The sequence below is a fragment of the Amblyomma americanum genome, chromosome 1, assembly GCF_052857255.1.
Source record: "Amblyomma americanum isolate KBUSLIRL-KWMA chromosome 1, ASM5285725v1, whole genome shotgun sequence".
NCBI lineage: Eukaryota > Metazoa > Arthropoda > Arachnida > Ixodida > Ixodidae > Amblyomma > Amblyomma americanum.
In genome coordinates this window covers 75804661-75831520 of record NC_135497.1, presented here as the reverse complement: position 1 = coordinate 75831520, position 26860 = coordinate 75804661, and the positions used below count along the sequence as shown (strand labels likewise).

The 26860-nt window shown below is 44.3% G+C and overlaps 1 protein-coding gene across 3 annotated transcripts in view; it reads left to right on the top strand.

Annotated features, from left to right (window-relative positions):
• Window positions 1-26860, top strand: part of Ranbp16 (Ran-binding protein 16) — a 60490-nt gene that overhangs the window by 3464 nt on the left and 30166 nt on the right. The window contains exons 3-14 of one of the 3 annotated variants that reach the window (XM_077645962.1): window positions 4348-4441; window positions 4584-4825; window positions 4936-5088; window positions 5163-5483; window positions 5558-5704; window positions 7760-7932; window positions 9419-9505; window positions 11027-11217; window positions 15366-15471; window positions 20376-20517; window positions 21875-22093; window positions 24378-24459. In XM_077645962.1, coding sequence (XP_077502088.1) covers window positions 4348-4441; window positions 4584-4825; window positions 4936-5088; window positions 5163-5483; window positions 5558-5704; window positions 7760-7932; window positions 9419-9505; window positions 11027-11217; window positions 15366-15471; window positions 20376-20517; window positions 21875-22093; window positions 24378-24459 — 1957 coding nt within the window. The remainder of the gene's footprint in view (window positions 1-4347; window positions 4442-4583; window positions 4826-4935; window positions 5089-5162; window positions 5484-5557; window positions 5705-7759; window positions 7933-9418; window positions 9506-11026; window positions 11218-15365; window positions 15472-20375; window positions 20518-21874; window positions 22094-24377; window positions 24460-26860) is intronic. The other 2 variants (XM_077645964.1, XM_077645963.1) reach the window with 2 other exon arrangements.

Here is a 26860-nt window from a genome sequence, read left to right as displayed (position 1 = left end):
TACTGAGGACAACGTTATCATATTTTTTTTGTTAGTAAAATCGGGTAGCTCGGCATTTTATAGCGTTGTTGCTGCTTGTCCGGCAGTGAAAGGTGCATTTATTGCTAAGAGATTTGGATTCGAAGTTGAAAAACTTTTTCCCCTCCGCTACGATTCAAACTCTGGACTCTTTGATGATGAAATAGGACAAGAGTGACTTAAAGCGGCGGAAATGGAAACGAGGACTCCGTGATTGCTGGCGGCGAGCGCTGCGCTCCCGCCTAGCAGCAGCCGAAATGGAAACTGCTGCCGGTTGGACTTAGAAGGCTTCTATCAGCCATCATCGCTTCGTTTACGTTTGTACCAATGTTACGATGGATCCCGTTCCCGATTCCGACAAAAAAGTTCTCGCAAAGAACTACGGCCTGCATTTAGCGACCCACCCCACACAGCGTGTGATGCTTTTGAGGGCTGAGGCGGCGGGTCTGGAAGAAAGTCATAGTGCCGTGGAGTCGGCAACGTCGCTGTCACCGCCGAGTCACCATCACTACTGATGTGTAGCGTCAGGTATATGTGCGGGCATATTTAGATTCTGTAATAATAGTCCTTGTAGGGCTGGTTATGCAGCCCAGCGTCTTGGTACGTTGACGAAGCGAACATGCCGAGCGGTGCGTTTGCTAACATGGAGGCACATTGAACATTGGCTATACACAGCTCTTTTTCCTTGTTGCAGTTGCGTACCGTTGCACGAACTTCGTCCAAGGAGCACGTAGAGAGGTGCTTGGAGGTCCTCTGTTGCTCTGCCCTAGTAAATCGAGGTGCATTAACGAAACTATGCGGGCACACAAAACGCATAGCCGCGAAGCACCCCAAAACATACTGAAACTCAGCTGGCCACCTGTTGCGCCACCAATTGCAGGTTTTCTTTGACTTCCAACATTCAGGTTGTCTTTGCTGCAATCCTCGTGTGACAAAAGTACACCAGTGGTTCTTAAGCAAAACTTATATACTTCAATATCTATCAAACATGTAACCTTCATGCACGTTTGTCAGCCTGAGAGATCTGTGGTTTCTTTTCTCCTGTTTCATCATCACGCTTCTACTTGCGAGATTGGCCTGTGGCGATGGCACCTCTATTTTAGTCCTTGCTCTTTTCTACCTTACATGAGCTTTGTTTTCAGAAAGAGTGGTGTTTTTGTGTTTAGGAGCTGGTATTCTATCGATACAAGCCAACTTCAATTTCTCCTCAGTGTCCCTTTTTATGTTGCAGTCCTGTGTAGTCAGAAATAACTTAGGATCGCATCTTGGAGTTTTTGTTCACATGAACAGATTTTATGAGTAATTAACATGCACATGGTAGTACTTGGAGCTGCGCTTGTAGAAGAAATGTATCGTCATTAAAGCAGTAGTGCAAGTTAATTGAGGTTGCCGGAATGAAAAAAATGCAAGTGCAAGTTTATTATAAGAACTAGGTTGACATCATAGTTGCGTTGTCAGGCTGGGTTGAGTGAGAGAGCAGGGAATCGCCTGGGTAGACGTGTGCATGGCAGCGAAGGAATTGCCACTCAATTGTCATGGTTGCCAGAGTATACTTTTTCGTGACACCCATGCGTGGTTTTGTATCATTGTCCGACATGCAAGTGATAAACCTGTTTAGCCGACAAACTGCTCTAAGCAGGTGATTATAGTGAACAAACAGTACTTAGCAGGCGGTGAAAAGGTGGCGCCTCCTAGTCTGCAGAGGTGTATGGGCTATCGGAGCAGTACCTCAAATCGCACAACTACGCTGCTTATTCAACAGTACCACATTGTGTCACGCCCATGGCTTTCCTACTTAAATTTTAACTTTGACTGAGTGCAAGTCCTTGTCAGCCAGCTGGCTATGGCTTGCTTGTGAAGACTGCTGATCTTTTTCGGTTAAAACTAATATTTAAAAGTTGGAATCTGCATACCTTTATTTTTTTGGCTTAAATCCAAATGTCCAATCCCTAGTTATAGTTCATGAGTGGATGTTTAACAATGCTAATTACTTCAAGAGGCAGGTCATTTTATGCACTCGGCTGGATGACTGATACATGGAGTGAAATTTATCTTATGTGCATTTTCTTGTTGTCGTAACTTATTTTTTCCTTTGACTTCTATTGTGCTTGTGCTTATATTTGTGTGTGCGTCAACTACTTTTTTTTTCCATCTTTTAGTTGAGAGATAAAAAAACCAAGATAATTTTTTTTTGCCACACTTGTTGCTTTCAGTATCTACTAAGTTGGGTACAGCAAGAAATAACTGAAGGGAGTTAAGCTGAAGTGATATAATAGAAGTGTAGTCTGAGGCTATCTGAGCCAAAGTGCTTTTTTACCAGTGGTGTAAAACTGCTCACTCGTCCTCATTTTTTTGGGGAGACTAATTGTGAAAACATGTGCATGCTGTGAATTCCTTGCATAGTAAGTGGAAGGCTGGCTGGTTTAAAACAACTTCTGGCCTGCCACTGTGGCATGTCTCATGTTTGAGTTTGTGTAGGTCAAAGTGCACTGCTTACATCTCTTTCTTTCAGAGCTCAGCCTTTTGAAATAAGTCGACCGATTTTTCGAACCCTCTAGGGACCGCGAAAATGACCGAAAAATCAGGCAGTCCGGAAAATCAAATTTTTTCCGAAGAAATCACGAACTTATTGCCAGTATGGCGGAGGAAAGGGAGGAAAGAGCTTTGTGCGCATTCTGAAGCTTCTCGTGTCTAAATTTCGCCGTGTGACATGTGCACAGACGACGCGCGGCGACCGCATTCACGAGCTTGGCCTGGCTGTGTTGCCCCGTCATGTCGCTGATGAACGCACGGCTTAGGACAAAGTCTAGATGGGAGAGCGAACACACCGCTGTGGGAACTGCGCTGCACCCGCAGTACAATGGTACTGTAACGGTGGGCCTAGAACGATAATGTGAAGATGGCGAAACAATAAGAACCGAGAAACAGCCAAAGCAAGCAATCCATCAGCGTTTGCCTTTGTCGTTAGGCCTAGCGACTGGAGCCAAAATCAGCATTGTATCCGGCGATATGCACTTTACGGTGGCCTGAGTATAATGAAAGGCGTCTTGCCTGTCATCTAAACACCAGTTGTTTACAGTTTCATGGCAGGGTTAAGTCAGGGTTACGGTGCGTTTTGCCAAGCGGATATGCTGACCTCGCTTTGAAATGCACCACCATTTCTTCCCGCGCTCGCCGTTTCTGTGAAGCCGTACGCCTCCCACGCGCTTCGCTGCTACCTCTTCCCTTATTCGAGATGAAAGACTTGGCACAGATGAGTTCCGTGAAATCTGACTACTGTTGAAGTTCGTGTGGCGGAAAACATTCAAGAATAGTACGAATTCGAAACCACGCGGGCGCAATGTGCCGACTCGCGCAGAATTTCAGCATCACACATTAGGAGGCTCCCTTTAAGCTTGAATTTCGTTGTGTTTGATCAAGTTTTCGATCTCGCCTGCAGTTTGATTGAATGAGGTTCCACTGTACACATTATATGGCGACTTGGATATTGGTGGCTAGTGCGAACGAGGTTCGAAATATTGAGCAGTCAGTTGTGGTGCGTCCGAAATTTCAGGCGCTCTAATACATTGGCTCCATGGGCCATGTCACGGTGCCTCGAAAAAGTCCAAATAATCAAGCATGTCCGAAAAATCAGGTGTCTGAATTTTCGGTCGTCGACTATGTGACACCAAAAAAGCTTGGCACGAAGGTCTGGAAAAGCTTGTTGGATTATATAAATTCAGTGCCTTATATGCACAACACAGCATTAATGCCTCATTAGCTCAACTTGCTAGGCTGGCTACAGGCTGATCAGCAAGACACTAAAGGCAAAACTGGCTTGATGCTAAGGTTATTTTAAATGAAACCTGCGTGTAACATTAGAGTTTTGAATATGTACTGTAGTTATTCGAAAACGTGACTTTTATTGTGTAATTGTTCACATTTTTTGCTGAAGATGATGCAGCATATTCATAACTTCAGCAAATTTGTGGAGGTGACAAAATTATTGTTAAGGCCTAGGCAGTGCAGAAGAGATTCTCTTTTTAATCATGTGATTTCAGTAATGAACTCAAATGTAAATGCCTGCTAGTAATGTAGACAGGGAAGTTGAAAGTACCCCCCCCCCCCCCCCCCCCAAAAAAAAAAAAAAGTTCCTTCTTGCTTTACACAACCCCCCCAAGCACACTTAAACACTTGTGCATATAGAGAAAACAGAGATGGCTAATTGGCTTTGCTTTCAGGGCATTTGCTCTGCCTGGTTGTTTACCACAGACGAGCAGGAGTTCCAACATTTGCCCTCTTGTACCTGTCTTAAGTGTTTTATACTGTCCTTTTTTCCTTGTCTTGCAGAGTTCGTATGCGCAGCTTTTGGCAGCCACCACTTTGAGCAAGCTAGTGTCAAAAAATCCAGGATCCCTCAGTTTGCAGCAGCGATTAGAAATGCGTGAGTGACATTTGGCATTAAAGGTAGAGCATGTAGCCCTTAGTGCAGATCCACATGTCTGTATGGGCATAGCAACATACTGTGATTGGGGCCTGAGTTGCTGCTGTGCCATGAACCCCTATCTACTACTGCTACTTTGCAGGAAACTACATCCTATCCTACCTGTGGCAGAGACCAAAAGGCGCCGCTTACGTAACCCAGGCTTTGGTGCAGCTTTTTGCTCGGCTCACCAAGTTGGGCTGGTTTGACACAGACAAAGAAGAATTTGTGTTTCGCAATGTCATCCGCCAGGTGCAGTCGTTTTTGCAGGGCTCAGTCGAATACTGCATGGTTGGAGTCCAGCTGCTGTCACAACTAACATGTGAGATGAACCATGTAACTGAGGTGAGCTCTGTTTAAACTAAAAAGGCTGACCGTTTTTCTGAAAACTAGCAAAAGCTGAAGCTGTGCAGTGTGCCGAAATGCTGGTTTTATTTAAAATGTTTGCTTTTCAGGCGGAAGCTAATCGGAGCCTCACTAAGCAGCGCAAAATTGCTTCATCATTTCGAGACAGTCAACTGTATGACATTTTCCAGTTGGCCTGTGATTTACTACGGAGAGCACTGGAATCGTGGAAGTCTCAAATGACATATAATGATGATACGCAGGTGTGTATAAGATTGACTGCAGGAATCTAGGACTGTTGGCTAATGTCTGTCTAATGTCTGCTGGTACTTTGCAGCAGCAACTGATGAGCCAACTGCTGAGATTGGCACATCACTGCCTCAGCTTTGACTTCATTGGCACGAGCCCGGATGAGTCGTCAGATGACCTTTGCACAGTACAGATCCCAACTGGCTGGCGGCCGGCCTTTCTTGATTACAATACCTTGCAGCTGTTTTTTGATTTGTTCCATTCGCTGCCTGGCACCCTGAGCCCGCTGGTGCTTACCTGCCTGGTGCAGATTGCATCAGTGCGTCGCTCACTGTTCAACAATGCTGAGCGGGCCAAGTTTCTGTCTCAACTGGTCACTGGTGTCAAGCACATTCTGGAAAACCCTCAGGTGGGTGCTAAAGGTAGAAAAGTTTTGCGTAGTGAGTTTGTTGCATCTTACAATGGTGGATTTGCATGTTCCAGAGCCTCTCGGATCCGAACAGCTACCATGAATTCTGCAGGCTTCTTGCTAGGCTGAAATCTAACTACCAGCTTGGGGAGCTTGTCAAAGTGGAAACATATCCTGAGACCATTGCGCTCATTGCCAAGTTCACTGTGACAAGTCTCCAGGTGAGGCATTTGTAATAGAAGTGCACAGTAGAGAGGGTATTGAAAGAAAGTTGCATAGCACATGGGTGGGACAGCTGCACCAGTTGTGCCGTTTTTATATAAGTGCAGTTCTCTGCGCCCTGCTGCGCCAAAAGCAATTGGCTGAAATCGCGCCAAGTTGTGCTAAAGGCAAGGTGCACCTGACATGAGTTTCTGGCTAATTTTCTGGTTCTCGCTCTGACAGAATGCAGCTGAGTCATGAACTGCCGCAAGTGATTCTACCAAGTTCTGAATTAAAAATGAGAGAGCAATACACAATCCTGTTTCCTGCATTCTCTGCAGCATTTCCCCGCTTCTCTGTCACCTGTGTGTCGTCACGCAGCTGTTGTTGCTGGCTACATGGCCTTAACAAAACAGGACGAGCCTTGAAGCTTGGGCGAACACCCTTCGTACAAATCAAAGTGGCCCCTTATGCCCCGGAAGACTCGTCCTAATCTTAAGGAGCAGTGCCTTGGGGCAGCATAGGCCCTTCCTCTTTATCCCTTTGATCTGTTGCTTTCAGCTGACTAGCCTAGTTGTTTGTATTTCCCTGCCTAACCTGAGAGTTCCTGGAATCCTACTCTCTGTCTCCAGGCACTGGTGGGTGCCTACAGCAGCGCGTTGCCTCTCGCTTCTTCTGTTTTGGTGGTGTTTCCAGCCCCTGTTATCCATTTGTTTTTCAAAAATGTTGCATCTTTATTTCACTCTGAACCTGTGATTTGCAAAATGTTTGGATTGTGGTGCGCCTAGTTGTTTTCCCAAGATGGTGTCAGGAATTCAAGAGCTCCTCTAAACCAGACTTCAGCTACTTGGCTGCTTGCAGGTGTTCATAAACTAAAGCCCTGCTGACTTGAAGTCATAAAAGTAACAAAGCAAACAAAGATGCACGGAAGTTTTGAGATGAACGTTTTCAGTGGGCTGATCATGCATTGTAAAAATTTCAGCCTTCTATCTATTTCTTTATTTTCAACAAAAATGAAGCATTTAATTAAAATAAGCCCCATGTATTGGAAGAGCAGCGTGAGAACCATGGTGTCCATAAGGAACAGAATGGGATTGTGATAATGTGATGGTGACAGCGGTTGCTGTCATCTCCTCTGCAGCTCAGACAACACTGATGTCACCACTACCCGTAGAGGGAAGAGATGCGTGGGAGGGGGGATTAAAACCGTGAGCTCCTTCCCACATGTCCTCCTCTGCCCAACCATTAGTGTCCTGGAAACACTGTCCTCGCCTAGCTTCGCAGCTAGCAATGGATGCAACGCATGTCGGCCAGAATTGTCTGAAGTAAAAATAAAGGCAGTTCAGAGCAGTAGGAAGGGATGTGCATTGTGCCGCTGTGCGTGTAAGGGGTTTGTTGTCTGGTTCAGGGTGACCTGCGAACCATGCAAACTGCTAACTAATGGCCCTGTTTTCTAATTTTCAGAGGCCAGATTTCCAAGTATCTGACTTTGTCGCTGAAAATATTCGATATAAGCGGTGACAAACACACAATACGTATTCGAGTTGATTGTGCGACATGAGAAACTTTTGACTTGACCGATATTTTGAGTCATGCGAGTTTACTGCATTTGTGCTCTCATGTTGCTCCAAAATGCCAAAATTAGTGCTTCAGGATCATTATAGTTCTGCTCAAGACACATTTTCTGCCCCAAGAGTTGCTCCAAAGCCTGCCTTGGCTTTTCAGTCAGATCATAGAAATTTTTGGAACACTTGTTCCAAGGACTTAATGCATCTCTTTCCTTCATACCAAGCTTTTGTGTTAACATTGTATGAACGAACACTAATGTGTAATGTAGTTCAAGTTTGCCAAATTAAAACTGTAGGCTCATTTTTCCTGTGTACCATAGACATGTCCTGTCTAGATGTATGTGTCCGTAAACATACATTAGTTTGTTTCTAGTTTTTTAGCTGCTGCCTGCAGCAGTGCAGGTCTTCAGTGTGCGCTGTTCTGTTTGCAGTACTAATTTCTTGTACAAAGAGCAGTGGTGCCTTTCCTTGAATTTACTTTTGAAGACATGTAAAACTGCTATGCAGATGTGGCAGTTTGCTCCAAACAGCGTCCACTACCTGCTAAGCCTTTGGCAACGCATGGTGGCATCAGTGCCGTATGTCAAAGCATCGGAGCCTCACTTGCTGGATGCCTACACACCAGAAGTGACACGGGCCTACATTACATCACGACTAGACTCTGTCAGCCAAGTCATGAGGTGAATCTCGAGCAAACCTTTGTAGTGTCTGCAGGCTGCTTGTGACATCTGCTTTAAGCCTGCATGCCTCTCTTTAATTCTATGCGTCGCTTTTGTAAAGCAGGTCAGTACCGATAAGTTTTTGCGAAGTTGATTTGTGAAACATTTAGAACTGATACTTGTGAGCTTAATCTGGGTAAGAAAGAGTTAGGGCAAGTTGCAGAAACATATAGCAGTAGATGATGGGTGATGTAATGAGCCTGTGCCGCCATCCTTCTTCTATCCTGGTGCTGCTTTACTGCAGAGTGACCGAGTTGCACATGTATGGACTAGTTGCATAGGTGGCATGGAACAGAACATAAAATGGAGGTAAATAGAAGACGCTTTCCAGGTCTGACTGCACTAGTGTCTGGTGAATTCGAAAATCGGGTATATGGTAGGTTGGTGCACAGACATGAAACTGAATCGCCCTCTCTGCACTGCCTGCTTAAGTATACAGTAGCAGATCACTACACTTTGATCTCTGAACGATGTTTCAGTGTGTAACTTTTTTATGTAGCTTATATGTTGGAGAGGCAGTTCATTACAAAAAATCTGTTGCATACCTGATTTATCGGGGAAAAAAAAAATAAAGATTGTACTGGCTGCAGGCACAAGCAGTAAAAATTTGCGAGAGGCTTATTTGTGAATGCGCTCAATTTTTTCTCTCATTGTGTCCACCTCTTTTGAGCCTGATCATTTTTATTGTCTGTGTAGAACAACTAAAACAAGATGAAAAGTGAATTGAAATGACTTCAAATGAAGGGTCTTTGATTTGTAGTTGTGTTTGACTTCATGGTTGTGGTTAGGAACTAATCTATAAAACCACTGCTGTGGAGAAACCCTTACCATTTGTCAAAATATCAGTTTAATAAAGGGATGGATTACTCATTAGTAAAAGTACATATTCCTGACCCATCGGAACCAGGGCAAATAGTGCAAGCATGTTGATAATGTTGGGACTTGCTTGCTTAACTGTAACAAAGAAGGGCTCCCACACCTCTGTATTTGTTTGCATTGTTGCACCATTGTTGCACCATAAGTGCTGTGCAGGGCATATCGTATATTGCTAAGTATAAGTTGAACCCCAAACTCGCAGCCCTCTCTGACCAGGAAAAAGTTTACTCCAAAAACAAGTTGATGCATGCACCCCCCTCCATGAAATGTCATCGCGGTGCGTGCACAGCTTAAAACAAAAAAACGCAAAATGATGCAGTCGCAAGGCCAGCAGTCTGAGGCAAATTAAGGTCACTGGCGATGAACCGGTGCACCATCCTTTAACGGGCGTGTAGTTTTGGATTCGGGCATGGCAGACGCTTTGGAGGTTACCGGAAGTTTGCTCTCGCTCTGTTTACCGCTCAGGGAAAGTGACCGCCAGTGTGAGCGAGCCGGGTAAACTGTGCGCAATTTGAATTTTCGCCGCCGAACCGATTTGCACATGAACTAGCAATTTCTTTTTTGCATGGAGCTTCATGCATCCTGCCGGGAGCGGTCACCGGCACGTGGTGTGTACTACCAGCGGCTCGGTTGAAGCTACCTTAGTCCCTGCAAATAGGTCGGTTGCACATATTGATCACCCTCTCCAATTTCACGTGGTCATTTTTGGAAAAAAACGTCGCATTATACACAGCATTATATAGTAATTTTGCGTACTACTCTGGTCAAACCTTTCTGTGCGCAGCTCTTAAGGGGGTTGTTCCATTTTATTGCACTTGGTCAGCTTTACTCTGCAGTCATGGGTGTTGCCATTTGTCTGGGCAATGAGGAGCTATAGTCTTCATTAGGAAATTGAAGACTACTTTGATGGCTATGATAAGGACAACCAAGTCAAGAATTACTTCAATGCTGTGTACAGATGCTTTTGAAACATCTGGTTTCTTATGGCGAATTCCACTGGTGGATCCGAAGCAAGGCGCCCGAATCGCAGAAGAGTGCCCCAAACCGCCTCGGAGCACAGCGACCGTTGTCGACCAGCGGAAGTACTGTTTTCGGAACTTGAGGTCTGGCAATTCTGGCGCCAAAATACGCGTAAGCAGACGTCGAGAGGTAGGCACTTCTTTCGCGATGGAAATTTATGCTCTAGGTAAGTTCATTAATGAATATATATCGCATGTCTGCAGAGTGCTTATGGGGCAATTTCCAACGAGAAAATTGCCCTTCGCAGGGGCTTCTGCGAAATGTTCCTTGAAAAATGCTTCGAAGAGGTACTTTTCGTTGTCGCTGCTGCTGTCCGAGTGCGCGGACCCAGATTCCGACGAGCTCTCGTCAGACAACGCGAGGGCTATTGCTATTCCATACGATGCCATAATTGAGAATTGTAACCGCTATGATGCAGGTGACGAAGACTACATAAGCGCGCAAAACGCGCGCTCGTGAAAAACAGCGCTCAGTGTCCCCCGCTGACATATCCCTGCACGCGCTAAAAATAACCAAAAATCACAAGTGTGTTTCGGAAGTGACGACATCGCCGACTACAAGTTCCGGTGAGATCTGCCGCTGGTCGGCGGATCAACCTAGTGCGCTTTGTATGGAACGGAGTTGCTCCAAACGACCAGCGGAATTCGCGCGGTCGGTCCAGGTCGACCAGTGGAACTCGAATTCGTCGTCGCGGAGAAAGAAAAGCTGCTCCAGCACGACCAGTGGAAATCGCCATTAACGTTCAGCCTTCTCTTGCAATTTTTTTGGAGCTTTTTCTGCTCGGACATGAAGACATCACCCATCTGCCTTTCTGTCATGCCCTAAAAATTTGTCCTCCTGCTGGCAAGACGGAAGGTTATCCGTGTGGGCATAGGGTGCCTCGATGTGTTCCCTTCAGTACAAAGCTGCGTCTAGGCACCCTATGAGGGCTGGAGAATGGGTGGTGTGCCATCTGTGGATGTCTGACGATGGAATGGGTGTGCTCTCAGGGCTGCGGAGGGAGCGTGGTACAACTTTCGCTTTTGTGTCTTTGTCCTGGAGGAGAGTGAAAGGTCTGGGAATTTTTTTTTTTTTGATGCATAGACTTGGTTTTAATTGATCATTAGCATTGACATCTTGATGTCTCAGCCACTTCCTTTTTGTTTGTTGTCTGCTGCAGGGAAGGCCTGGAGGACCCGCTAGATGACATGGGCATGGTGCAGCAGCAGCTTGACCAGCTGTCAACAATCGGCCGCTGCGAGTACGAGAAGACATGTGCCCTCCTTGTGCAGCTTCTTGACCAGTCAGCCCAGGCATACAGGGAAGCTGGCACCCAAGGGGCAGCCGCCCTTGACCTGGCCATTCTCGAAGGTGGGCTGCTCAGTGCATCATCCAGCTCTGGGGCATTCCTTTCCCAGGGGACAAGTGCTATAGGCTAGTCTTATATAAAGTAACTGGCTTCCTGGGTGGTGCTTTTAATTGTTGCTGGCTGTGAAGCTTAGATATTTTGAATTTCGAAAGGAATCAGTAATATTTAGGACCACAAGTAGCATTAAAGAGTGAGCTGGACTGGAAAGCAGAGCTTATATAGTTGGCTGTGAGGGTTGCCTAATGAGTTTTTGGCCAGATGGAAAAGGAAGTAGCCAGTGTAAGTGAATAAGTACTATGTGCATCCGACAAAATCATTGCTTGTGTAAGGGCTACCCTTAAGTTTGGTTGCACGATTTCATTTCCTTTGAAATGAAATTGAAGTGGCATGATGCTTAGGAAAAAAAGGTTCAGAAAAAAAATATAGTTGTGCTTTATGCACTTTCAGCATCAGATGAAACGAGAACAGCATAACTAATGGAAAGACAGTAATACAAAGATAATTTCTGGAGGGGAAATGCAGGATGGATCAATTAACACTTCCATATATTGATCTTTGTGTCACAGAACAGAATATCTAGCACGCTTCAGTCTTTCCCAGCTAAGGTCTCCTCGTTTTGTTCATGTTGCAGCGATCTTGTTCAGGCTTCATTTGAAACCGACAGTACTTATTCATTTTCTGTGTAGTGCCTTTTGTGGACGCCTACCAGATGGCAGCAGCATTGGCATTGGCATTCACAGTTGTTACTGCAACTCAAATACACTCAAAAGTACAAGGTTGGACAGGCACAACCATAGCTCAATTGGTAGGGCATAGTGTGTGACATACGGAGGTCTTGGGATCGTACCCCAGTGGTAGCATATGGTTGCTTTTAAGCGATAGCTTAAGGGTCCGGTGTTGCAGAAGAAGCGGCATGATCGGCATTGGCCGTGCGCGAACATAAGCAGCAGCGGTGTCGCCGTAGGCTGGAGTGAGAAATCCTTGACACATTGTAATTGGTATTGAGACACCCTAGATTGTCCCATGTGGCAGTGGCAGCAATGATGTGCCCCCCTCTTGTAGTGCACCAGTCCATCCCAAGCACTACAGCTATAAAATTCTACATCACCTACACCCTTGAAGAGGAGATCACTGCCACAAACCTGAGCCACCATGACAATATCTGCAATTGCAGCCAGCCAGACAGTGATACTGTATCCAGAGCCCACTGTAAAGGGCCCACCAGATGTGCCCCTGCAGGCACTACTCATAGGGTGTGTGTAGGGGGTTGGACTTTTCTGTTTACACCAGAAAAAAAAAACTGACAAAGTTATGTCGAATTCAGTTTTCTGAATTTGGTTTTAATCAAAAACGTCTGTCCTTGGGTCCCTGGCATGCAATGCATAGCTAGCTGGCTGTTGAGCACAAGTTACACTCAGTCAGAGTTGAAAATTAACAAAGTAAGGTAATCCAAGGGCAGAATGCGACGATGGTACCACATTGCGGGCACCACCTGACAAAACAGTTCTGGTGTCGAGACCGGTGCTGCGGGCCCGTCTCGACACCAGAAGTGCTTTGTCAGGTGGCGACCCCACGCAGAGTGGCACGGGTCAGAACATGGAGGGGGGAGGGCCTGTTACTTTTGCCCCCCGATGGTACATGTGCATCGTGTTTTCTATGCAGTTTACTGAAGGATATGTGATATCTAGACATTTTGCCGTTGCTGCTTTGGAAAAAAAAAGCTTTGAATGAGAAAACATGTTTGTTGATCATATTTAGTTGTGTGATGGGCAGATGTGATGTGTGGTGATATCATCATTGTGTGAGGTAAGATTCATAAAATTGACTAAATGGTGTTTCATATTTTCTCCTTATTTGCTCCATGTTTAGGTTTGTTTTTTCTACGACCAATGCTGAAAAGGGACCAAGGTCTCTAGTCATTATTTACAATGCTCACTGTAATGATTTCATGTTGCATTGCCCCTGATGGAGGTCAATGTTGCATCGAATTTTTACAGTTACAGCTTTAACTCCGTGAGTTATAGCAATACAATTAGCGTTTCGCTGTTTCCCATGAATACTGTATAAACTCGTGCTAAGACTGAACTTTAAAAAAAAAAAAATTCTGGTGTGAATTTTGATGATGTGGCCTCTACACGAATTAAAAAAAAAGTGCAACTATTTTTTTCTCATTTATTTCGTCCAAAACGGGCAGTGTGGCCCATAGGGGACTCAACCTGGGCCAGAGGGCGCTGCAGACGGTAGTGGACAGCACCCTGTCCAAGCGGCTCCTTGTAATTGATCGGGCAGAACGACTAGCTCTCCTACTGATGTGTGTATCTGCACCGCCTGCATGTGAACGAAACGTGCAGTTTCAGTGCAGTGTAAAAACAGAACCATGCAGACACAAGCTAAGGAAACTGCGCCGAAGTGGCCAGAAAAAATGAAGGGAGGGAAGCAAACACCAGTGATGCTCAGCTGGGTTAGATTGGCTGGCTGACGCAGGCAGGCGCGAAGCTTAGAAAAGCAAAACCAAAACTAAGTGTTTGGAGTGTTCTCGAATACGGGGCTGCCCGTTTGTCGTCACGCCTGCCTTTGCGCGCACGTCAGAAGGGCGCGAGCGACTATACTGTGCAACATGGAATTCATATTTTCAGTAGGGCTTTTTTGGCATTGTCTTGCTGTGCCAGTCATACCTGGACGTGGCCTCCCTTCGGGGGGCCTGTTTGAATAAACCGATGCGAGACCCATAGCGTCCCATTCAGCGAGCATCTGACGCCATGGACTTGCATGGGTATTGGCCGGGACCGAGCTGGCAGTTAGAATTATCTGGATTTCCAAATTAAGGGGGGTTGAATTAACGAGCCTTTACTGTAGTGTTCTGCAGCGATTACAGTATATTAGTGAAAAATCTAGCGAACAAAATGAAACAACTTGTATAATGAAATTTTGAGGCTTTGGAAGTAAAGCTGTTTTGAAAAATTTACTTTGAAACAAATTTTTAAACTTTCTTGAAAATATCAATTCTTGAAATTGCAACCTTTGAAACTTTTTGAGTCCATTTTTCTCAGTTTGCATTTTTGCTTTGAACTAACATCTTAGAATATGATTATATAGAGAGCAGCAAATACATTGACTGCAGTTTCTGGGCCAGAATTGTGTGGGGAAATACATTGTGGATTTTTTTGTTTTTTGCGCTTTTTCTTGTGAAAAATAATTTCAAACTGTTGTAACACAATGATAGTGTTCACTTCATCTTGTCTAATTTCATATTCAGGTATTATAAACTGGCAAGTTCTTTTTGCAGTTGAATCCCAAGGGCCTTTCTAGTCTTTGTTATGTTCAGAATAATAGTTTTGTACACACCACTAAATTCACTAAATTCTCTCGTCATGAACACTTGAGCTGAGTAATACAATTGTACACGCAGCAAAGAACCCACAATCACACGCAAAAGTTGGGGAGTCCTTTTCGGCGGCTTTTTCATGCTCACACCCTCCTCGATCGCACGCTCCTGTGTAATTGTGTTCAGAGATGGCTATTGGTTAGATTCTTTCAAGTGTCATGCAGCTACCATGGCCGCAGTCAGTCAGCAGCGTCACTCCGGTGGGTCAGGAGGCTCGGCCCCCCCGGGAAATTCCTGTGCAAGTCGGTGGTGGGGCCTGCAGAGGTTAACTTTTGAGCGCATGCAATAAGTGACGAGACGACAGGGAAAGGCGCAAAAGCACTGAAATTCAAATTTTGACTACGTATAACTCAGCTTCTACAAAACACATAAAAAAAATTCTTGCTGGAGGATATTTGTGAAGCAGTGTCCTTTAACATCCCTGAAGTACCGCACCCTTTTTCGAGAGCACCTTTCAGAGCACCTTCTATAAAGTTCTTTAAACTGCGCGAGACTAACAGAAATTTGCAGAAGTGCATATAGTGCTAATATGCATCAAACTTGAAAATTTGATTTTAGCTGGATAAAATTTTCAAATTGGATTCAAGATCTGATTAAAGTGCTTCAAATTTTTGTTGCGTTCCTCCTCTCCCCCCCCTTTTGTTTACCAGTGCTTCTATTTTGAAGGATGTACGTACTGTGAAGTACATATTGAAATAGCATGTATTGTGAAGAGCAAGTAACCTTGAGCTAGAAGAGTGAATGAAAACTCTCAACCAATTGCAGGACAGCTTTCCTGGCTTGTGTACATCATTGGTGCTGCCATAGGTGGCCGTGCTTCGTTCTCAACAGCAGATGACCATGATGCCATGGATGGTGAACTGGTCTGCAGGTGGGTTGTATTGACAGCTGCCAAGCATAGTGACTAAGGGAATAACTGAAAGATGTCGAAAAAATTAACAAAAGGTTGCGAGTGCTTCATGCCATTTTCTTTGCCACCTGTAGCAATCGCATGTTTTGAGTGGGAAAGACGGATTTGCAGTAAAAGTGCAGTGGAATAGTTTGAAAGGCATTTAAAAATGTTCATGACCTTCGGCATGCCGAAGGTAGTGCTTGTTATAGACCACAGTGCCTGGTTGCATATCCATAAACACAGTTGTTTGATGTGGAAAAGCTCTGGTATCTCAAATGTATAACTTATAGGGGTGTGCGAATAGGGCTTTTTTAAAACTGAATCGAATATAAATAAGTTAGCTTTGCTGCCAAATCGAATACGAATTGGATAGTAAAAGAACCAAATCAAATACGAATAGAATATGTGTGATTATTCACTAATTGTGCGATTGTTTGTACAAAACAATCTTCATGCAAAACTACAAAGCATTAATGATGGCATTTGAAGTCATGACATTAAAGCTGTAGCTGTCTAAAGATACAGTGTTGATGTCCATTAGGGGACATGCAACATGTCAGTGTATTAACTCTGTGACTGTCAGTGCTTAGAAGTCTGGCTTCTTCGAAGGGGGGTCTGTTTTACACACCATTTTAGATAAAGAGATGTAGAGAACTGCATACATACAGAATGAAAATAAACAAAAAATAGTGCAAACTAGAAACATCACTAATCTTCTCTGGGAGGCGGGAAAGAGAGAGAAAAGATCCTAACCGGCCTGGGGCTGATTTGGATTCGGGGAGGCTGGAAGCAGATTTCTTTACTCATAAAGGTTGGCGGGGGGGAACTTTGCACTGTGTTTCCCATTGTTGTTGGGCAGCCTTGCAGCTGAGTGGCCAGAGGGAGAAAGTGGTGGACAGTCTGTTCTACACACCGTTTTAGATAAAGAAATATAGAGAACTGCATACATACAGAATGAAAATAAACAAAAAATAGTGCAAACTAGAAACATCACTAATCTTCTCTGGGAGGCGGGAAAGAGAGAGAAAAGATCCTAACCGGCCTAGAGCTGATTTGGATTCGGGGAGGCTGGAAGCAGATTTCTTTACTCATAAAGGTTGGCGGGGGGAAACTTTGCACTGTGTTTCCCATTGTTGTTGGGCAGCCTTGGAGCTGAGTGGCCAGAGGGAGAAAGTGGTGGACAGTCTGTTCTACACACCATTTTAGATAAAGAAATGTAGAGAACTGCATACATACAGAATGAAAATAAACAAAAAATAGTGCAAACTAGAAACATCACTAATCTTCTCTGGGAGGCGGGAAAGAGAGAGAAAAGATCCTAACCGGCCTAGAGCTGATTTGGATTCGGGGAGGCTGGAAGCAGATTTCTTTACTCATAAAGGTTGGCGGGGGGAACTTTGCACTGTGTTTCCCATTGTTGTTGGGCAGCCTTGGAGCTGAGTGGCCAGAGGGAGAAAGTGGTGGACAGTCTGTTCTACACACCATTTTAGATAAAGAAATGTAGAGAACTGCATACATACAGAATGAAAATAAACAAAAAATAGTGCAAACTAGAAACATCACTAATCTTCTCTGGGAGGCGGGAAAGAGAGAGAAAAGATCCTAACCGGCCTAGAGCTGATTTGGATTCGGGGAGGCTGGAAGCAGATTTCTTTACTCATAAAGGTTGGCGGGGGGAAACTTTGCACTGTGTTTCCCATTGTTGTTGGGCAGCCTTGGAGCTGAGTGGCCAGAGGGAGAAAGTGGTGGACAGTCTGTTCTACACACCATTTTAGATAAAGAAATGTAGAGAACTGCATACATACAGAATGAAAATAAACAAAAAATAGTGCAAACTAGAAACATCACTAATCTTCTCTGGGAGGCGGGAAAGAGAGAGAAAAGATCCTAACCGGCCTAGAGCTGATTTGGATTCGGGGAGGCTGGAAGCAGATTTCTTTACTCATAAAGGTTGGCGGGGGGAACTTTGCACTGTGTTTCCCATTGTTGTTGGGCAGCCTTGGAGCTGAGTGGCCAGAGGGAGAAAGTGGTGGACAGTCTGTTCTACACACCATTTTAGATAAAGAAATGTAGAGAACTGCATACATACAGAATGAAAATAAACAAAAAATAGTGCAAACTAGAAACATCACTAATCTTCTCTGGGAGGCGGGAAAGAGAGAGAAAAGATCCTAACCGGCCTAGAGCTGATTTGGATTCGGGGAGGCTGGAAGCAGATTTCTTTACTCATAAAGGTTGGCGGGGGGAACTTTGCACTGTGTTTCCCATTGTTGTTGGGCAGCCTTGGAGCTGAGTGGCCAGAGGGAGAAAGTGGTGGACAGTCTGTTCTACACACCATTTTAGATAAAGAAATGTAGAGAACTGCATACATACAGAATGAAAATAAACAAAAAATAGTGCAAACTAGAAACATCACTAATCTTCTCTGGGAGGCGGGAAAGAGAGAGAAAAGATCCTAACCGGCCTAGAGCTGATTTGGATTCGGGGAGGCTGGAAGCAGATTTCTTTACTCATAAAGGTTGGCGTGGGGAACTTTGCACTGTGTTTCCCATTGTTGTTGGGCAGCCTTGGAGCTGAGTGGCCAGAGGGAGAAAGTGGTGGACAGTCTGTTCTACACACCATTTTAGATAAAGAAATGTAGAGAACTGCATACATACAGAATGAAAATAAACAAAAAATAGTGCAAACTAGAAACATCACTAATCTTCTCTGGGAGGCGGGAAAGAGAGAGAAAAGATCCTAACCGGCCTGGAGCTGATTTGGATTCGGGGAGGCTGGAAGCAGATTTCTTTACTCATAAAGGTTGGCGGGGGGAACTTTGCACTGTGTTTCCCATTGTTGTTGGGCAGCCTTGGAGCTGAGTGGCCAGAGGGAGAAAGTGGTGGACAGTCTGTTCTACACACCATTTTAGATAAAGAAATGTAGAGAACTGCATACATACAGAATGAAAATAAACAAAAAATAGTGCAAACTAGAAACATCACTAATCTTCTCTGGGAGGCGGGAAAGAGAGAGAAAAGATCCTAACCGGCCTGGAGCTGATTTGGATTCGGGGAGGCTGGAAGCAGATTTCTTTACTCATAAAGGTTGGCGGGGGGAACTTTGCACTGTGTTTCCCATTGTTGTTGGGCAGCCTTGGAGCTGAGTGGCCAGAGGGAGAAAGTGGTGGACAGTCTGTTCTACACACCATTTTAGATAAAGAAATGTAGAGAACTGCATACATACAGAATGAAAATAAACAAAAAATAGTGCAAACTAGAAACATCACTAATCTTCTCTGGGAGGCGGGAAAGAGAGAGAAAAGATCCTAACCGGCCTGGAGCTGATTTGGATTCGGGGAGGCTGGAAGCAGATTTCTTTACTCATAAAGGTTGGCGGGGGGGAACTTTGCACTGTTTCCCATTGTTGTTGGGCAGCCTTGGAGCTGAGTGGCCAGAAGGAGAAAGTGGTGGACAGTCTGTTCTACACACCATTTTAGATAAAGAAATGTAGAGAACTGCATACATACAGAATGAAAATAAACAAAAAATAGTGCAAACTAGAAACATCACTAATCTTCTCTGGGAGGCGGGAAAGAGAGAGAAAAGATCCTAACCGGCCTGGAGCTGATTTGGATTCGGGGAGGCTGGAAGCAGATTTCTTTACTCATAAAGGTTGGCGGGGGGGAACTTTGCACTGTTTCCCATTGTTGTTGGGCAGCCTTGGAGCTGAGTGGCCAGAAGGAGAAAGTGGTGGACAGTCTGTTCTACACACCATTTTAGATAAAGAAATGTAGAGAACTGCATACATACAGAATGAAAATAAACAAAAAAATAGTGCAAACTAGAAACATCACTAATCTTCTCTGGGAGGCGGGAAAGAGAGAGAAAAGATCCTAACCGGCCTGGAGCTGATTTGGATTCGGGGAGGCTGGAAGCAGATTTCTTTACTCATAAAGGTTGGCGGGGGGAAATTTTGCAGTGTTTCCCATTGTTATTGGGTAGCCTTGGAGCTGAGTGGCCACCTCAGCTGACTCATGGTGTGAGGTCACTGGTTTCCCTTTTTCTTCGAGCCTTTGTGTAATGTTGCGGGCCTTTCATTTTTCTCCATCTCGGGTTTTAGAAAAAATGTTAACGATTCTTGCTTAAAATCACAGTGAAATTTTCTAAACGATAGAGAAGAGAGACTAAAAATGGTTGCCTGCTTCGAATTCATGCAGTCCCTGCATTCTAGCGCGGGAGGTCTCAGATCTCTTGTCAGTACTGGTGGGGGATCTCCCCTCAAACTTTAATCACTGGCGATCGTCATGTCATATGCTTGAAAAAATTATCTTTTGCTGCTGATCTGGACAGCAAACATACTTATGCCATATCTCAGTAGATGAGTGGGATGCGAGACTAAACCTGGCTGAAGCACTGTGAACGCTGCCACACGAATAATCTGTGCTGCAGTACTGAATCCTCCTTTCAGCACAGACTGATTACGGCACAGTGCTGTGTAGCATCGGAGTGGGCTCTGTTTTTGAAATAGTGTCGAAAGAAACTACGGTGTGCCCTATTCAAACTTCATGCAATCTAACCGAAAACTGAACGAAATCTTGAGAAAGAATTAAAATTTTGAACATGCACTATTTGATTTGCTTATAGAAAATTTCGATTATTCACATAGCCCTAATATTCTAGGCTGTTTACAACGCACAAGTACTATACATGTTCTTGCCCGACACATTGCTTGCTTCCTGTTGAGCAGGAACTGTTGCCATAGTAGACGTGGTTAGTATTTTCACACTTGCATGTGCTGCATGGCTACAAAGAATGTGGTATTATTTGCAGTAAAAATACAGCAGCATTGCAAGTACCATCTTTTTCCACAAAAGGCTTTTTGTTGCACTTGCATTTTTGCAGGGTCCTGCAGTTGATGCAGCTGAGGGATTCTCGCCTCCCTTTGGGTTCCTGCTCGGGAGAGAAATTGGAGCTGGCTCTTCTCAGTTTTTTTGAGCAGTTTCGCAAGATCTATGTTGGTGACCAAGTTCCAAAAACGTCCAAGGTGTGTGTTGTGGGTTGCCAGTATGTATGCTATGCTGTTTGGCTTAAGAAAGTTAGAGGTGGAAGCATGGGAGCATTCTGTTCATATGCATGCCGCTGTACCGTTCAGAATATAGAATATTTATCATTTACTATATTGTGAGAAACTCCAGGTTTTCTTGGCTTGCTTTTGTGAAGATGTTCTTTCTGCTTGGCACAAGTTTTGGGAGCACCAAACTCATGCAATGTGGCTCAGTTTTCATTGTGTTCATAGCCATAGTGTTCATGTTAACCCAGTACGTTCGTGTCAGGGCCGTGGAATATGCTTTGCACTATAAATTCGATGTCTTTTGCAGTAAACCTTCTGTTGCTAAAGCAGCACTGGTCGTGTGCTGCCTTTGCTTTGTGTGCTTTTCTTTCGACTTGACCCAGGTAAAAAAAATTTTGCATGTTTTGGAAGTAATTTGGTGTAGCCAGCTGCTTCATCTTGCAGTTTGCTGAGCAAAACTACTAGTCCCATTGTCACCGTGACAAGACTTAGGAAATGACCAATGAAGTAATGACAAAAACCGTGCTATTTTGTGCAAAAAGAGTGATGGATGATATGAGAAAATAGTTTTAGTGGTTTTGTTAAAGGTTCCCTAATGAACCTTTCTGTTGATCGTGGGAAATGCTTTGGAATTGAAGTGTGTTGCAAGTGCCGTCATCTTGAATTTTTTTTAGTGAACAAGAAGAACAGAAGCTATGTAGCCTTTGCAGCTTCTCTCAGCTCGAATTGGCTCTTTGTTTTCTTTCAACTTCCAGCTTTGGTAGCAGCACTGCGCCTGTCAAAGCCGTACTAGGTTCTGTTGACCATGGCAATCATGCTCCCTCCTAAGTTTAGGTGTCATGAAACCAAATTCAAAACATGCTTGTGTGCAGTGTGATGTCAGTGCACATTAAAGAACCCCAGGTAGTTGAAATTAACCCACAGCCCTTCACTACTGCGCCTCTCATAGTTTGCATGTAGCTACGGGACTTTTAAACCACGCATACCTTAGCCCTGTTTTCAGCCATGGCACCAGCATCACATGGAAGATCATCGGCACTGTTGTCACAGGGTGGCCGCTCTATGTCTGCATGGAGTGGCTGGAAAACATTCTGTATGAAATGAAGAGCTTGTTTTGCACTTCACAAGTGCTGTGCACTGCTTAGGACTGTGATGGGCTGTGATATTCTCATCAAATACTTGAATGCTGAAAAGGGATGGCTTTTAAGACCAATGTTAAAACTTCATTGATATCACTTGAGTTGCCGACCTTTCCACATATGTTGCATATTCATTTGTTCTCTTTCACGAGACATAAAGTTTAGTCTATGTACTCCTTTTCTGGTTCCAGGTGTATCGGCGACTGTCAGAGGTGCTTGGTCTCTCTGATGATTCCATGGTGCTTAGCGTGTTTGTTCGTAAAATCATAACCAACTTGAAGTATTGGAGCTACAGTGATGCAATTGTGAGCAAGACTCTGCAGCTTTTGAGTGATTTGAGTGTTGGCTACTCATCAGTGAGAAAACTGGTTAAACTGGAGGAAGTTCAATTCATGCTGTCTAATCACACGGTATGTCTACTGTTCTTCACTTTTATTTTTGTATTTTTGTGGTACAGTCGAACTGCGCTACAACAATCACTGCTACAGCAGAATTTTTGCTGCAGTGAAGTACTTTTCTGATCCCCCATCAACAAGTATAAAAGGTACTGTTGGTAATTTCCCACCCACAAAACAATTTTGAGTGTGTAGTTCTGCCTCATATTTTTATTAGCCAACATTTAACTTCCGATATTAATTTTAGTGTAAGAAACTTAAGTCCATTTATTTGTTTTCTTTTGCACATTCAAAAGTGCCTACAAAATTTCGTATGTTTGGTTTCACCAAAAATGGCCACTCAAGGTAGTACCTATATATATGCTTGGGACAGTTCAGTTCACATCCCCTGTGGATCGGCACACAGTCCGCATATTGTGAACACTGAATGCTTGCTTGAATCGTCGCTGCACATTTTTAGATGTGATAACTTTGGTAATTAGGATTCAAAAACTCATTTGAGCTGAGTACCTTCATTCCTAATGCATGAAAAGGAAGCAGTGAAACTAATGGGCGGCTGCACCAATGCTCTGAATGGATAATAAGGGCGCTGCTGTTTCAAGTAAGGACCATGAACATGACACATTGTTTCATGGCTCTTATTGTTATCACCAGTGCCAACAGCAGGTAACTAGCATTTCGTTTCTCCTTATCTTAGGCTTGGAGGCTCAGTTTGACACTCCAAAGCCTAATTATGAAAATGAAAGCTGGTAGAGTGTTTGCTGTTTCTCCTGATCTTTGCCATCTTGGTCTTCTCGTTATGGGCGCTCTGTTTGGATGGGGCTGTGCTTTGTCCGGCACGGTGTGTTTGCGCCCCCGCCTGGATGTTGCCTGTTCACATGCGTTTGTTGATGACAGTATAGCAGTGGAGCCATTTAGCATCAGTCACATGGCTGCCATTCTGTTGTCTGTGTACAATGATGGAAGGACAGGACATTGGCCAGTATTCAGGGCAGTTTGGGTGTGCAGAGTCTCAGGAGTGTACAGAAGACTACCGAGCACTTCTTTCAGCTGCTTGAAATTTAAGGTGTTAGAACTTTTACAGCAACAGCTGTTAAGCGCCTGTTCCTGGGTTTCATGTCGTCGTCGTAGTAGTTGTAGTAGTAGTATGTTGTTGTTCGTGTAACCGGTAGGTCTATTGCCATGGGAATCGCTCAGTGGTTACCGTGGAAGGAGGAGGGTATGGTGAGAGCATAGGAGGGCGTAACCAGAAGGTGGTTAATGTGGAAGGAGGAGGGTGGGGCAAGAGCGAAGGAATCTCCAACCACAGGGTAGTTACCATGGAAGGAAGAGGCTATGGCTTTGGGGGGCGCCTCATGCCCAGAGCGGCGGGCTGGCGAGTAAAGACAGTCATAAAGCTCGTGCTACCTCAAATATTGTAAAATTTAATACCTTGACAGCTGTCACTCAATCTCGCATTACACAGTGATAACCATCCTGTCAGTTTTTTTTTTTTTTTGCCAGTTTTATTGGATGCTTGGACAGTCCCAATGGGGTCTGAGATTGATGACCTTAAGCATAGGATTGTGAGACCTTAAGCAGTAGAACCTTATTGAAGCACATGTCAATGAATTGCAGTGCAGTGGAAGCACTACAAAAACTGCACCATGGCACTGATGTGAAAGTGGTGAGAACTAGCAAGGTTGTGTGATATCTGGAAGTAAATGTCTATGCACTATCTAGTCCAATCTGTTGCTGTGTTGGGCTGAATTCATGATGATGAAGTTTCCGCTTCAGTTAAGTTTTTTGAATTTCCCGTGAATTCTGTTGTAGCGGAGTTCGACTGTGTACATGAGCTTATTTACTTTTTGGCCCAGTTTTTTGTCAGTGCATTAAAATCACTGCATTTCTTGTATTTCATAGTGTAGTTGTTTTTTGCCTTATATATTTAGAAAATCATTTGTGTGTTTCTGTAGTTAATATTGATTAGGTTTGGAGCTTGTGATTGATAAGACAGAGTGGCAAGTAATGAACAAATGTAGTTATCTAACAGTGAAAATGTGCTTTTGGCTGGAGCACTATAAATAGTAAGTTTAGGCTTTTGCCAGTATATAAGTATAAAGTACTGCGACAAAATAACGAAATGTGGAGCGATTTCTAGGGCAGTTTATCTCAGTTCACAATGAAATCAAATGTGGATATTGCGAGTAGAGAAATGGTAAAGGTGTTGAAACATTTCTATGTATTTTTTTTAGTTGCAGACCGTGAGCGTATATCTTGCATGTAAAGTTTGAAGCCTAAATTGGCACTCTGCTTTCAGAGCGAGCACTTCCCTTTTCTGGGACACAACAGTGGCAACAGGAGCCCTTGTGCTCCGGCAGCGGGCTCTGCGGGATCTGCTGGTGCGTACCTGAGGCGGAATTCTTGTGCCTTGCCTCTGATGAGGAGTGGAGATTTGATTGTTTTCTTAGTGGAGAAAGCTGCCTAAATGCATTCTCTAGGGCTGCCATTTCCGGTCACTTGTGTGGTTCCCAGTTTTTCCAACAATTTCAGGGCGCTAGCACTAGAGTTTGTACTCAGCTGCTTAGCCGTTGTCTGTGCAGTCCCCCTGTGTGGGTAGGTTGTGACGATGTCACAAGGTCATGTGTCCTAGCCGCCCACTTGCCACCTGGGTTGCTTCTCTGGAGATGCAGTAGCACTGGCGCAGATTTCACTGGTGTCCACCGTGGCAGATGGCAGCTCAATTAATGATCAGTCGCGAGAGGTTGCTTGGGAAGAGCAACCTGGGTCGCACAAGGCCCACCGGTGGCACCAGCAACACTGTGCCAGGAGTGGTGTGAGGACTCCCAGGGATCTATGAATGTTAAGTAGAGAATGACCAATGAGAGAATGAAAACTGAAATGCTAGCGCACCTAATTCACATCTGGCCTAACCATGCTAAAATAATCAGTCATTTTTTTGTAGATTTTTCACTGTGATCATTTTTTTTTTTTGCTTACTAGTGCAGCTTGCAACGCATTGGCAAAGTAAGCAGGGGATAGATTTTTAATTTTTATCATTCATATGCCCACCTCCATTCTTAAGCTCTTAGCTTCTATCTAAAGTTCTTTGGTTCTGCAACAGTATTGCTCAGGTTATTGGCCTTTACCCTTTTTTGTGCTGTAACATGAAAAGAAGCCACATCCCTGAAATGTTTGGTATTAATATATATCAACTGTTCGTGGGAAACAATGTTTCACATTCTGTGTTGTATACCCTGTTTCCTCTAAATGGGGATTTTTTGAGGTTTTATCTCCCTGGTCACCCATTATTTCCAGCCTTGCTGTGCGAACTTAGTCTTTTTTTTTGTGCCTTTTGTTGGGTCCAGATGCTTTTGTAGTAGGAGGCAGAATTCCTGGGGTGCAGTCAGGAGGCAGGCTTATCAGTGAGCTTCAGAAAGGGGGGTAAAAGATAAGGGTAAAAAGTGAGAGCAGTGAAACACAGCCAGGATGAATTTTGGCACTCTGATAAGTGTGTGGTCTAAGTGTGTGAAAAATTGGAAAGGAAAGGAGAAAGTAGAGCCATTTTCTGGCTGTGTTGGGGGCTGCATGGTGGCCCCTTGAGTATTCCCACTCACTGACCTATGCCTTACTTGTTCAGTGAAGCCTGAGAGTAACTTGCAAATACGTAAAGCATGAAACTCTGATGCTACACAGTAAGGAATCCAAAATAAGTTCTCAAGTTCTCTTCTAAATGTGTACAGTTAAGTCTGGATGTAACGAACCTCCTTGTAGCGAAATCCTTGATAGTATTACGAAATTTCTGAATTCCCCACGGCAGCCCCTATAGAAGCATGTGCATTTGCGAACTCCATGTATTAAAGGGGGCTGCGGTGGTCAACCTTGATATAACGAACTCTCCACGCCGACTATTCATTATCTAGTGCTCCGTTACTTGAAATTTGGCCTAATCACACAAAACTTTTATGTTATGATCACAAACCATCATGAGAAGAATGTCTTTGATTGCAACAAGCGAACGCAGTTGACACAACGCACTGTGCTCCAGCGCGATCAGCGCCTCTTCGGGGCAAACGAAGCAGACTCCTCAGCTTTATCATTTGTAGCATCGCACCAAATGGCACTACAGCAATTCAGATCCAAAAGCAGCACAATAAAAAACAGGACATAGCAAAGGAGGCATGAGACGAGCAGTGCGCGCACGTCGCTGCCGCTCAGTTGCTCGTGCAATTTAGGCGCCGGTAGCAGATGCGTACTGTGAGCATGGCCACAGGGCAGTGTGAGTGTGGTGTAGAGAGCACCGGCAACGCAAGGTGGAAGTCACTTTCTGAATGAAACTGCAGACGGACAGACCGAGAGATGAGCACGCGAACAGAGGCAGATTTTTCTGACTCCCCCACTCTCCCCCATCCCACGCGTAGTAGCATATTGCGATCTGCGGCGGAGAAAATTGCAGCTGCTGCTGTACTTGAGTTATCAATGTGATCGCGAAATGTCTCTCCATGTTTACAACTTGGAGTAAGTGGTGTTTACTGTGAATGTTTGCTTGACCATTTCATCTACATTTATATTTAATTTTGGTTTCAGTTCTGCTCAGTTCTTTCGAATTTTCGTGTGAAAACTTAATGTAACGAAAACCTGTATGTAACATAATGCGGACTTTCTCGATTTCGTTGTATCCAGATTTAACTGTAGTGTGAATTTCACGTTCTTCGGCTTGAAGCCTGTATCATTTAGACCACAAAATATCCTTTGAAGGTGACTTCGTTTCCTTTCCCTGTGGGAGCATTTTCATTTTGATTA